This window comes from Alosa sapidissima, chromosome 12, assembly GCF_018492685.1.
Source record: "Alosa sapidissima isolate fAloSap1 chromosome 12, fAloSap1.pri, whole genome shotgun sequence".
Classification (NCBI taxonomy): domain Eukaryota; kingdom Metazoa; phylum Chordata; class Actinopteri; order Clupeiformes; family Clupeidae; genus Alosa; species Alosa sapidissima.
Window position 1 is genome coordinate 26,228,684 of NC_055968.1, and position 12,975 is coordinate 26,241,658.

Genomic DNA, 12,975 nt, shown 5'->3' on the forward strand with positions numbered 1-12,975 from the left:
TTTTTGGGATGGGGGTGGGGGGTTATCCAGTGAAAAGGCAGTTTTGCTTTCAAAAGGGTCTTATAATTTATTAATGAGAGTGCTGCTTCCCTACTAGAGAGCATCCACTGGCCAGTCCATATGAGCCTCTTCAAATGCCCTTTATGTCTGTCTCTCAGTCTCTCTTCCTGTTCTTAGGGTGTGGTCCTAATAGAATGTTAAACCTACATTGGCCTGCCCTGCCTATGTTGTAAAGCTGGGATGAAATATATTTACTGCTTTATATTAGATGAATACAAAGTTGCAGTTTAATGACTGTGTTTACATTTTACAATAATACTGTCATTGAACATTTCCAAAAGTTACAGGCAACCACGAATAGGCTATGCAAACAGCCTTGGCATACACAGCATAGACCAATAAACATATTCCTAGAAAATAAATGACCTAAGAAAAAAACTAATGACCTGTCTGTGCAGCAGCACATGCAATCACATGGACGAAATAGGGCTCTCTAAATAGTGGGCATACGATGCTGACTCTGTGTCTTGACTGTCCGCAAGCTTACCCGCCAGACACGTCGTTGCGTCGAGGGTGAAAGGTTGTAGCTGTCATCACTGCCGCGATAGATTGATCTTAGCAACCAAGGGTAGGGAGTGGGTGGGAGGAGTGGCTCAAGCGGGCATCGGCTTTGACAAAGCTCTGCCATATACAGCTAATGTGAAACGAGCACAGATCATAGCCTATCTGTCAATCCTCATCCTTTTTACGAGCGCTGAATCAGCGACATCCAGTCTGTTGGAACGACTAGCAGCTGAGAGATTGAGGAATACTGCGTCGTGCGGACCGGATTGGCAAATAAGCATTTCATCTCGTTATGTAATTGCACGGGTGCAGCGTCTGGATGATTATGTATACACCACTGGACTTCCAGCAAGAATGACGAAATCATAGTGCTGTGAGGCTGGGAAAGAGGATTTGCCGAGGACACAATATGTTTTGTTTCCAACAGTGATGCAATGGGAATTCATATGATTGCATTCATTGTTTTTCGCATCTGAGGCGCTAGTTGTTGGCCCGGTGCTCTGATGCTCCAGTGACCGCTGAACAAAAAAACGAGGGACGTGTCTGTTTTAGAGGAAGCTGCTTAGCTTCAGCCGTGCCAATGAGGTTCGTTTTAAATGTATGTTAATATTTAGTGCCTTTACTCTTCCCTTTTTATATTAATTTCATATCACGACTTCACCACCTTGCCCTGTTTCAAGCTTCCAGACAATGGCGGGGCCTAACCAATCTCGGCAAGAGCAGCAGCAGGTAGAGGAGAAAGCAAATCAAATTGATGATGCAGAGCTAGCTCTTCAAGGCATCAATATGCTCCTTAACAATGGGTTTAAAGAGAGCGATGAGCTTTTCAGAAAATACAGGTAAGTGTCTAATTATATAAAATATTTTACTTTGAAGGTCTTCGGTTATTGCTTAATATAAGACAAGTGCATTACCCTAGGCATTGTTTATTGTAAAATCAAATAATTATTTGTGTACAAGATTAGGCTACTGTAGATTGTAGACCTATTGCCTTTTTATGTAGGCTACTGTCTGTTTATAACCAACTGACCATCCATCTGTTTGTATTATTGACATAAATTAGATCTTGGAAGACCTGAATGAATGAATTAAATAGATTGGTGCTTCAGAAGTTGTAGTAAATAGGCTATTCGTTTTAGAATAAAGAATCAAATAATTAGAATCAAACTAGTTTCTAATTACGTTGTTGCCCTAGTTATGTTAAGTTTCTCCTTCTAAATGAACTAAAATGGCATTTTCCTACATTTTCCAGAACCCACAGTCCTCTGATGAGTTTTGGAGCCAGTTTTGTCAGCTTCTTGGTAAGTCATGGTTATACTTGATGGCTAATTTGCAATGACCATTCATTATTTTAAGATCTGTTTGTATTGTGCTTGAGCATCTTATGCCTTCTCAGTATGTACACAACAGTGAATTTCCTCAGGATTTTCTTTTGTGTGCATTTGCATGGTTGTTTGTGTTTACATTACACTGTCTGTATCAGAGCACGATCAGTTTTTATTATTGTTGTTATTCAAGCCCAATTGTTTTCATACGTGCATCTGTGTTTACCAAAGATAATCCAAGAGTTAGGGAAAGAGGAGGAGTGGTGGGCAGGAAAAGACAGAGGGGACAGGAAGTGGGCAAGAGGCCTCTGCACACCATAATCAAGCAGGCCCCTGATCCATCCATTCACGTCAGAAAGGGGGCAGTGTGATGTGAATGATGATCTCTGTTAGATGTTATTAAGCGCCTGTTACAAGTTGATAGACATCAAGCACTGACCAAGATTATTACTCGTGTTGATCCAGGGAGTAGTGACGTGTTTCAGACAAACTGCTTTATAAAGGCAGAATGACAATAGAATTTCCTGAAAATGAATGTTCATCTATTTTGCTATATTGTGAAAACCTGGGGCACTTCTGCTTCTTTGCAGAGAAAAAGGGCAGTTTACAAACACACACACATAATTCACACACGCGTCCAATTTTCACTACACATTGAATAAAGGTCTCTTTGTATCCTGTATTGTGAGCCCCATTGTGTAATGTAGCCAATCTGTTTACCACCTGCTAAAAATTCTTGATGTCTTATAAAAGCATTTCCTGACCTAGAAGAGCAATAAACACACAGCTTCACACAGTTTGCGCCAGCTGTGATGTAACCCATTAATCAGCTGCTTTTGCTAACCATGGCTCTTGTCAGCTCTTGACACTATGATCTGGTGTGCTGGTGACCTGAGCAGATATTAGAGAGAATGTCAAGAGCTGGTCCCACCATGTGTTTTTCTCTTTCCCTCACGTCCACGAATTTGCCCCATGGCTTTTCTGTGGTGATATACTGTACAGTATATTACATGTAGTCTTTAAGGTGTAGAGGCAGGAAGTTGTTAAAAAGCATTTGCTTACTGTATGTGGTTACTTATGGTGCTTATAATGTTATGATGGAGGTGGTACAGTAAAAGTTGTGTTGTATATCATCCATTGTGTTGTATATCATCTCACTAAAACTTATATTGTCTCTTCACATTTCTGCCCCCTCCTATTGATGAAATGTGTCTGTTATGCCATGTTACTAAGAATGTGTGTTTGTGTGTGTGTGTGTGTGTGTGTAGAATGCAATGATGACCTTTGAGGATGAGAAAATGCAAACAGCATGTGATGACCTGAAGACAACAGAGAAGCTTTGTGAGAGTGATGTTGGGGTCATTGAGACAATCCGTAACAAAATTAAGAAGAGTGTAAGTCTTTGTGTTTTTTTATTTGCTTGTCCAAGCCCTTTGTCTTTCTCTGTGCATCTTTTGTGGGCCTCTTTTGTGTAGGAGTTATTAATGTGCAGTTATTATTGTGAAGTGAAACAAATATTTGGAACCAACCTTGATCAGTTACAGGCTTCCTTTGATGACCATTAGCCATGGTGCTCTGTACGAAACAGTAGTTTACATAAATGCCCCTAGATATTTTATCCGTGCTATTCCACAAACAGATTATTCCAAACACCATTTTAGCTAAAGAGTGCTGCTTTCTTTTTTAAACATATCTCAACGGGAAATGTTTTCTTGGAAAACTTCTTGGAGCCAGAAAGAGAAATAAAATGGAACTGTAATGTTTTAGTCAAAAAGCCCTGTAATAGTGACTGTATAAACTTTCAATGATAAATAACAACAGGTGTTTGTTTACAGTGGATGTTTCCTTGGATACCATGATCACACTAAGTTATGGTATTTTAGACAGGGACAAGGGAGAAGTAAAGTAGTTCTTGCACAACACAGGATGAATTTAACCATTTTGAGAATGAGAATACTGGACATTTTAAATACTTATGAATAAATGGGGTGTTGGATATTATCAGTATCAAGTTCCCAGGCACTGTGTAGGAATTCAGGCCATTTCAGATTTGATTATGTATAATAACTTTAATATTTCTGTTTTTTAACATTTCTGAAAAAAGAAATTCTTGTATTAAGCCCTGAATGTGTTAAAATCTATAATGACACATTGTTCATGTTACATATACTGTCATATAGTAAGATATTACATATATACATATATATACTGCTAAAAAAAATTAAGGGAACACTTCAATCATACACTGGATCGGTACTCTGACACTGTTTGGTTCTGAGCACAAGTAAAACTTTTGAGGCTAGTGTTTTATTTTGCAAGAACTGTCAGACATTCTGTGAATGTAGTTTGAGAAGGGAGAAAAGGGTGGAAGGTTTCAATAAATAGATACACTAGGGCTGTGCCATATCATATCTCATATTGTATATTGTGATCATTCTTCTATAGTGTAAGATTTTACATATTGCAATATTCATTTTGTTATGATATTTTTGCATAGCTTTGTACACCTCCATGCATTAAAAGATGCCCCTGTGCCTTTTTGGTAGAGCTGTGAGAATTTTTTTTTTTTCAATTGTACACAAATATAATGTATGACGGTATGTATTAACTATAATCTTTTTGCCATATTGAAATCGACATTTTTCTGGCATATTTCCCTGGCCCTAATATACAGTTTCATATGTTGTGTAGAGTGTCAATTTTTATTATTTTTTTAAATTATATTTTGGTTCTTATAGGTGGACAGTCAGAGGCCAGAGGTGACTGTGGTGGATCGTTTGCAGAGGCAGATCATTGTGGCCGACTGCCAGGTTTACCTTGCCGTCCTCTCCTTCGTGAAACAGGAACTCTCAGGTCAGAGTTAAAGGAGAATTCCGGTGTGATATTGACCTAAAGTGTATTGAAACATGATACCGAGTGTGAACGTATGTCTCATAGCCCATCTCGACTTGTCCCCTGCACTCCAAAATCTGGCGCTAGTTAGCCGATGCTACCAACAACTTTTTCAGTAGTGGTGCTTCGGCATCGGGCTAGCCATGCAAATAAATCACTGTTTTACACCCATTTACGAGGCTCAATGTATCTCCACACTTCATTGGTAGACTTCCTAGGGCCCTGACATTTAAAACGAGACATTGAGAACTTTGAAAAAGCACTGGTAGTTTACTTACAAGACGATTTATACAGACAGTATCTTCACGAAGTTTAACGTTTGCAGCCATCTTGAATTTAGTCACGATAAGTCGAGCAACGAGTAAGAATGAACAGGTATGATAAGGGATCAGATTCCAAAAATAATTCAGTGGAAATGCATGGATTCCAGTTTCTTCCAGTAGCAGCAACTGGAATCCATGCATTTCCACTGAATTATTTTTGGAATCTGATCCCTTATCATACCTGTTCATTCTTACTCGTTGCTCGACTTATCGTGACTAAATTCAAGATGGCTGCAAACGCTAAACTTCGTGAAGATACTGTCTGTATAAATCGTCTTGTAAGTAAACTACCAGTGCTTTTTCAAAGTTCTCAATGTCTCGTTTTAAATGTCAGGGCCCTCGGAAGTCTACCAATGAAGTGTGGAGATACATTGAGCCTCGTAAATGGGTGTAAAACAGTGATTTATTTGCATGGCTAGCCCGATGCCGAAGCACCACTATTGAAAAAGATGTTGGTAGCATCGGCTAACTAGCGCCAGATTTTGGAGTGCAGGGGACAAGCCGAGATGGGCTATGAGACATACGTTCACACTCGGTATCATGTTTCGATACACTTTAGGTCAATATCACACCGGAATTCTCCTTTAAGAGATCAAAGTAGAATTTTTGTCACCTTTGTTGGAGGTTGGATGAGAGTATTTTGATCTGTGTTGTGTTATGCATGAATCATAGTCATTCTTTGAAAGAGTGGTGTTACATGAGCTTCAGTCTGCAGGGAAATGCTTTCACATGAATTATGAGGATGCAGCAAACTGCTGGTGCATATTTTATCTTTTTCGTAAAGTATCTGCTTAGAAAGACGTCTTTTTTTACTGCAAATGTCATGTTATGCAAGGACGTGATAGCTAGCAGCCAGACCAGTGGATACCCTGTCTCTGCTAAATTACTGAAGCTAAACAGGTGTGGGGATGGTTAGTGCTTGGAGAGACTTCCTGGGAAAACCAAGCTGCTGCTGGAAGTGGTGTTGGTGAGCGGCTAGTTGGTGGTAATCTTCTCTCTGGTCAAAAATCAAACCCTCGTAAAATGACGGGGACACTGTGCTTTAGGAGATGCCGTCCATCAGATAAGATGTTAAGCCGATGTCCTGATTCACTGTGGTCTTGAAAGATCTCATGACACTTAGAAAGAAGACTAAGGGGGTCCCCAGAGTCCTGGCTAAATTCTCCACTTGGCTTATTCAATCTGGCCCCCTAATCATTTCCCAGTGTAATTGGCTCATTCATTCCCTCACTCTCCACCTAAAGCTGGTGTGTGGTAAGCATTCTGGCGCATAATGGCTGCTATGCATCACTCAGGTTGGTGCTAAACATTAGTGATGTTAGTGAGGCTCCCCCTTTACTGTAAATCTTTGCGTCTGTTGAAAAGCTATACAAATGTTTGGCCACTCTGTGCCACTGCATACTATACATAATTAACTAAAAACCTCCGCATCTCTTTAAATAGTAGGAGCGTTTTTTATCAGATATACTATCATCAGAAGCCCCTAAGACAGACTTATGTCCTTTTTTCCTGCAGCTTACATTAAAGGAGGCTGGATCCTCCGTAAGGCTTGGAAAATGTTTAACAAGTGCTACAGTGACATCAATCAGCTGCAGGAGTCCTGCCGTCAGAAGTCACCCGACCAGCAGGATGCGCTTTCCTCAGACCAGGCCAATCACAACATGCCAGCCGGCGAGGCTGAGGGGGTCACTGCGGAGGCCCTCAGCCGCCTGAAGGGCTCCGTCAGCTTTGGCTATGGCCTGTTCCATCTCTGCATTTCCATGGTGCCGCCTCACCTCCTCAAGATCGTCAACCTGCTGGGTTTCCCCGGCGATCGGCACCAAGGCCTGGCCTCCCTGGCATACGCCAGTGAGAGCAAGGACATGAAGGCTCCACTGGCAACGTAAGCCCTTACGCGTTACTGAACAGACATTTTTATCTGTTTGTCTGTATGTCCATCCATCCATCTGTCTGTCCATCTGTTGTATTTTTTGTATTTTGTATATTTTTCAAATCAAATGTTTTTTATTTTGTATTTTTACTGGACCTTAGCCAGAGTAAAGGGCCGTTCACACCAAGAATGATAACTATAACGATAACATCAAAAAAGTATCATTCTAGCTAATGTCATCCCCTTTAGATATTCATAAATTAGTCATTATAATTACTGCACCAGTGCAGTGCCACTGAAGTGGACGATATGTACCGTCCGTATGAGACAGTTTTTATAGTCTTTACAAATATTTATTCTGTAGAATCATGCCATCTTTCAGCAAAAGTCTTATCACGTAGAGAAGTAGCCTCATTGACACCAGACCCTTCTCAATTGAGAGTGGGTTTGGAAAGTGTTAATTGATTTATGACTTCCAGGAGGGGTGTAACTAGGAGTGAAATTAAACAAATTGGTGCATTAAACTCTTACCAAATCGTTTCAGAAGGGTAGCAATCTTGTAAATGAAGGTTTTTAATAGTCGTTTACTCAATTCCAAAGAAATACACGTCCATGCCAGATTTATGTGCCGTGTTTTAGGGACATTGGAAATGGGATTCAATGGCCTCTTGGCCAGGTGGACCTGCAGAGCAAAACTCAAATTTGCTGAATGTTCGTATAGGTATTCCCAGGCTAGTAGAGAAGTTTTCCTAATGGGTGAAAGAAGACTGACTATTTCTCAGAAATCAGTGGAAGGATTCAATACAGCCAGTCTTTAATTTGCCTTGCTGTTCCTTTGATTTGTGGTGTTAAGCAGCTTTGCCTGCTGAGATAGTTCATGCTTGTAGCCTAGAGGCTGACAGATTGTTACTTGCAATCTAAGAATAGCCGTGGACTACATGCATAATCAAGTTGTGCAGTTGTGTCGGACCAAAAACTGCTGCTGGATGTACTGTAACTTGTCTGAAATACTGCTTAAAAAGAAAGATTTTACACTCAAGTTATCATTGCCCTTTACACACTAGCTGTAAATAGTCTATATATATATAATATACACTAAAAAAGTGTACAAATAACAGAAAAAAATGGTGTATTAAATCTGATATGTTGCTGATACTGTTATAATGTGTGTCATTTATCATGTTTAGCTTGGCACTCCTGTGGTACCATACAGTAGTGCAGCCCTTCTTTGCTGTGGATGGATCGGACTCGCGAGCTGGACTGCTGGAGGCCAAGGCTATACTTCAGAAAAAGTCAGTGGTGTACCCCAACTCCTCTCTCTTTATCTTCTTCAGAGGAAGAGTGCAGAGGCTTGAGGTTTGTGTGTTTCCTATCTATTTTGTGCATACATACAGTACATGCATGTATTTGAAATGATGAGCTTTTCTTACAAACATTCTTTTTCCACCTTCTGTATGTTGTATTTGATGAGTGAAGTGTCCTTTGGTCTTTCAGTGCCAGATCAACTCTGCTCTTACATCTTTCCATGATGCTTTGGACCTCGTCTCAGACCAAAGAGAGATACAGCATGTGTGTCTGTATGAGATTGGTATGGAAAGCTAAACACATGCACATGCACACATACACACACACACACACACAGTATGGCCGATTTACATGTAGATATATAATTTATCTTGTAGACACATCTAATCGCCATGTACTGTACACTACAAGCTGACTTAAATACAACTACAGTAACCTACTGAATGTAATCAACTCATCCCTAGTCCCTCTTCGTATGCCTCTTTTCTCTGTCTTCATTTATTTATATTTTTCTCACTGGTATTACTGTGGTAAACAAACTGCAGGTTGGTGCAGCATGATTGAGCTAAACTTTGAGGACGCTTACAAGGCATTTGAGAGACTGAAGAATGAATCTCGGTGGTCACAATGCTATTATGCCTACTTGACTGGAGGTAATGAATCTTTACACCTCTGCTCTACACTTTACCCCTTTATCACCTCTTTTTCAGTGATATGAGGTAGTTCCTAATTTATAGAACCACAGTTACAAAGGGAATAAATAACAGCTGAACATCTTACATAAGGATAGATACACCATATTGGTCTATCACTTTGACCATTTCTGTACAGTTGAAAAAGCTGATTTCGTCTTTCATCCTGTTAAGTGTGTCAGGGGGCCTCTGGAGATCTGGAGGGAGCCAGAGGCATCTTCAAAGATGTGCAGAAGCTGTTTAAACGGAAGAACAATCAGATAGAGCAGTTTGCACTCCGAAAAGTAGGTTTGAACAGTTTACAGTCATTTCAAGGCTGAAATAAATCAGAATTGTGGATTATTCTGTTTTCCTAATGGCTCTGTTCAATCTGCTTTTTCCCCTTTCTTCTATCAACCAGGCTGAAAGGCTTCGAAAAATATCTCCGACGAGAGAGCTTTGTATCCTAGGAGTGGTGGAGGTGCTCTATCTGTGGAAGGCTTTGCCTAACTGCTCAGCCACAAAACTCCAGGTCATGAGCCAAGGTCAAAAGAACTTGAGCTACAGTTGTATTTACACATAGCTGAACATATTAAGAAATGTCAAACTGCATGTTCTCACCCACAGTGTTTTTGTTTGATAAGCTTTTTCAATCTATCGATTGATATGTATTAATTGTACACTTTATTGATCAGTTCTACAAGGCCTGGAGGACCCATCTAGCTATGGACTGAGACATCTGCTCCTGGGTGCCATACAGAAATGTCTTGGAAATATTAAAGATGCAGTTCAGGTAAGTTACTAAATGCAAACGTTTGGGTACAGGATATATAAAGGATATATGTCACGTCTAACATCAAAATATTTCCAATCCAAATACTGTCGGTGAAGTTGAGGTAATTTGGGAGTGTTCGATCTTACCAACTGATTGTTATCATTAAAATCAAATAAAATGTATGAATATGTACTATACTTTACACTATAATGAAATACTGTATAACACACAGTACTTTACACAGGACCTGTGATCAAGAACCTACTAGACCTCAATAACCTTAACTAATCTTTCTGTCATTTTCTTCCAGAAACAGAAATGATCATTTTCTGAGTGCATGTTGTGACTTTGTTTTTCCAGTCCTTCCAGCTGGCAGCTAGAGATGACCTGGGCCGGCAGACTAACTCATACATACAACCGTATTCTGTCTACGAACTTGGGTGCATGCTGCTCACCAAGCCTGAGGTAGAGTGAACGCTTTCTCACTTTGGACTCCATACACAGGATTGCTATGCAACAGGCCTCATCTGTGTTAATGGCTGTGATTCATTTAATTATTGGTATTAAAAACAAGCCCAATGGAAAATGCCCTGTCTCTGAATCTACCGCAGGCTCTTTCAGAGGGAAAAACGTAAATCAGGACAAAATGTCTCAACCAGTCTGTTAATCACATACTCCAGTCGAGGCAGGACATGCCATTTTTACAGGAGTTGAGTTTCTATTTTAGATTTTGGATTGTTAATAACTTAAGCAGTAACATAATCTGAAGATAGTCTGGGGGGTCACATGAAGCTTGTATGTTACAAACACATGTAAAACGTTTGCATGATTGTAAGATGGAAACCCTCAGTACATTTGACTTTTGTAATTCCTTTTGCAGACGGTGGGAAAGGGACGCTCACTGCTTCTTCAGTCAAAGGTAAGACAGCTACAATAACTCATTCACACTAAAATAACTTAACTGTTTGGGTGGTGTACATGTGATTAGTCCCTAATTCTTGGACTCTCGCTCACTTGTTCTGCAGGATAACTACTCTGGTTATGATTTTGAAAACCGACTTCACGTTCGTATCCATTCTGCCCTGGCGTCTTTGAAGGAAGTGGTTCCCCAGTGATGTCATCAGTCTAAGGAAGTTATTGTTCAGTTCCCACCCCCACCTCAGACCTCTGCACTTTTTTGTCCTTTTTAAACAACAATTATTAGCCATCTGAATTGACAGTGATATACATTTTACAAACAAAAAAAGCATTTTATTGTTACCTTACATCACTTGTATTCCTGTGAAACTGTTTGTAACGTTCTTCAGTAATTACATCAGTTTATTATTGATCACTTGAGGTTTGAAAAGAGTATGGGCTGGTGGGCATTCTATTTTGGTGCTGGAGGATGATGGAAAAAAATATTAATGCCAAGTGTAACACCACATTTCAGGCGTTTTGAGCCGAGGACCGTGGCTCTCCTTTTCTAACCGATACCTCATGTGTGTTTCATCTAATGGCCTGTGGAATCCATCAGTGACACTCTTGGTCTATCTCCTTTGTCTCATTCTACATATTTTTTTAAAATAACAGCAAACATGAGTACAGAGTCTTAGCCGTACTCTATGTCAAAGGATTTATTTTTACCCTTTTCAAGTCACATGAGAATGAAAATGAAATTTTTTGGTTGAATAACTGCTTCCTGGGCAGTAGGGATTATACAGTTCACTGCTATCCGTTTGCAATTATATAGAGCATAATATGTCATATTTGCCAAGACGGTCATCCCAGATTAAACCCACTTAATTATTTGGATGGATATGCTGTACTTTTCACTGCATTATTACCAAGTTGTATTTTTCACGATTTCCGTCATCTCAGGCCACCTGGCAGTCACGTTTGAGCCCAGTGCGACTGGTCTTTTATTACAATTCTTCATGACCTTGTTAGTATACTTAAAAGTGTTACGAGCTAGAATACCGTACACTTTTCATCGTAGTTCAAACTAGTGCGCACTCCCACCATATTACACACCTGTATAGCTTAATAGATGAATACTTAAGTTCTTCTTACTGGAGATAACCAGTGCATCCTTACAGTATATTTGCCTTAAAATGGCAGCATCAGTGTTTTTCAGTGTCACCACTTGTGTTTTTACAACCTGTTTTTTTTCTCTTGATAACCATAGATTTTAGCAAACACTCAGATGGAATCTGTTGACCATCATGCCTAATCGCAGAACTTACAACAAAGAGAATTCTATGAAGTTCTGGCCATGAGTTTAATCATTTCATTACATGCGCTTTGTCAAAACGACAGCCAGTCCTTTTCTTTACCTCCATACTAGTGACAAGTGCAGCTCCCAGAATTAAATCATTGAAGCAGGGTAACAGAATATCACAACAAAATATGCACTTTGAGGTGTGGGAAATGAGCAATAAAAAGAATAGTTATTTAAAAACCGTGCTGATTCTGTGGAAGGTTGTTAAGAAAAGCTTTGCTGCACTTTGTTCTCATGTGTGCTTTATCTCACTCAGTGTACTGTAGCAAGGATGTCCATATTTAATTTGATCTAATATTTGTGTGTTAATGTGTATGTGGCTTCCCACCCAAATGTCAAGTGGATTGAAAATATTGGCGTACCGTTCATGTGACCATGCCATGGTATTGAATGGATGGGTGGTCATCTCACATAGACACCCAACTTTTATTCTCCTACAAAGGAGTAGTGCACAACAACATCAGTTCATTGATGATGAACCTATGCTTGACCCTATGCTTTCAAGTCCCAAGCTTTTGACTGGAAATTCATAAAGTCATTGAAATGAGGCTGGGGATTGCCAAGGGTCATTCTTTTACTCTTGTTTCGCTTCTGACCAGAAGATAGTGAACATAAAGTGAATTAAGTGAGGACTTGAGTTGTGCATACTCTTCGTAGGCGATGCACTGTAAAGAGTGGGAAGTCTACAAAGTCTCAGGGGATGGGGGAGTTATGGAAGTGAAATGGTTAATTTTTCAGCAGGAACTGGTTTTCCTGCATGTTGTGTTTTCTCTCCAAAACTGGGTTAGCTGTAACAATAAAGTACAATATTACCAATGACCTGAATTATGTGTTGGACAAGAAGGTGGATTTTTGTTTTGTGCACGAGCTGCTGTAGTTATTTAATAACAAATTTAACTATTATGTTCACTATGATGATGTCTCATTATTGACTTGTCGCAGTCTGTCTTGGAAGAAATTAAGAGTCATTGTGACGAAACGGCTACTTTG

The 12,975-nt window shown here is 39.8% G+C and overlaps 1 protein-coding gene across 2 annotated transcripts; it reads left to right on the plus strand.

The window, feature by feature from the left end:
• Window positions 1-573: 573 nt before the first annotated feature.
• ttc39c (tetratricopeptide repeat domain 39C) lies at window positions 574-12,897 on the plus strand. 2 transcript variants are annotated; one of them, XM_042057349.1, is made up of 15 exons: window positions 574-1,162; window positions 1,245-1,403; window positions 1,817-1,865; window positions 3,158-3,283; window positions 4,628-4,742; window positions 6,620-6,986; window positions 8,162-8,330; window positions 8,469-8,562; window positions 8,825-8,932; window positions 9,146-9,255; window positions 9,372-9,495; window positions 9,646-9,743; window positions 10,086-10,190; window positions 10,606-10,644; window positions 10,751-12,897. In XM_042057349.1, exons 2-15 carry the CDS (start codon window positions 1,255-1,257, stop codon window positions 10,838-10,840), a joined length of 1,743 nt encoding a protein of 580 aa, XP_041913283.1. In that variant the 5' UTR covers window positions 574-1,162; window positions 1,245-1,254; the 3' UTR covers window positions 10,841-12,897. The 2 variants fall into 2 exon arrangements, with proteins under 2 accessions (XP_041913283.1, XP_041913282.1); XM_042057348.1 differs by having other exon boundaries at window positions 575-1,149.
• The last annotated feature ends 78 nt before the right edge of the window (window positions 12,898-12,975 follow it).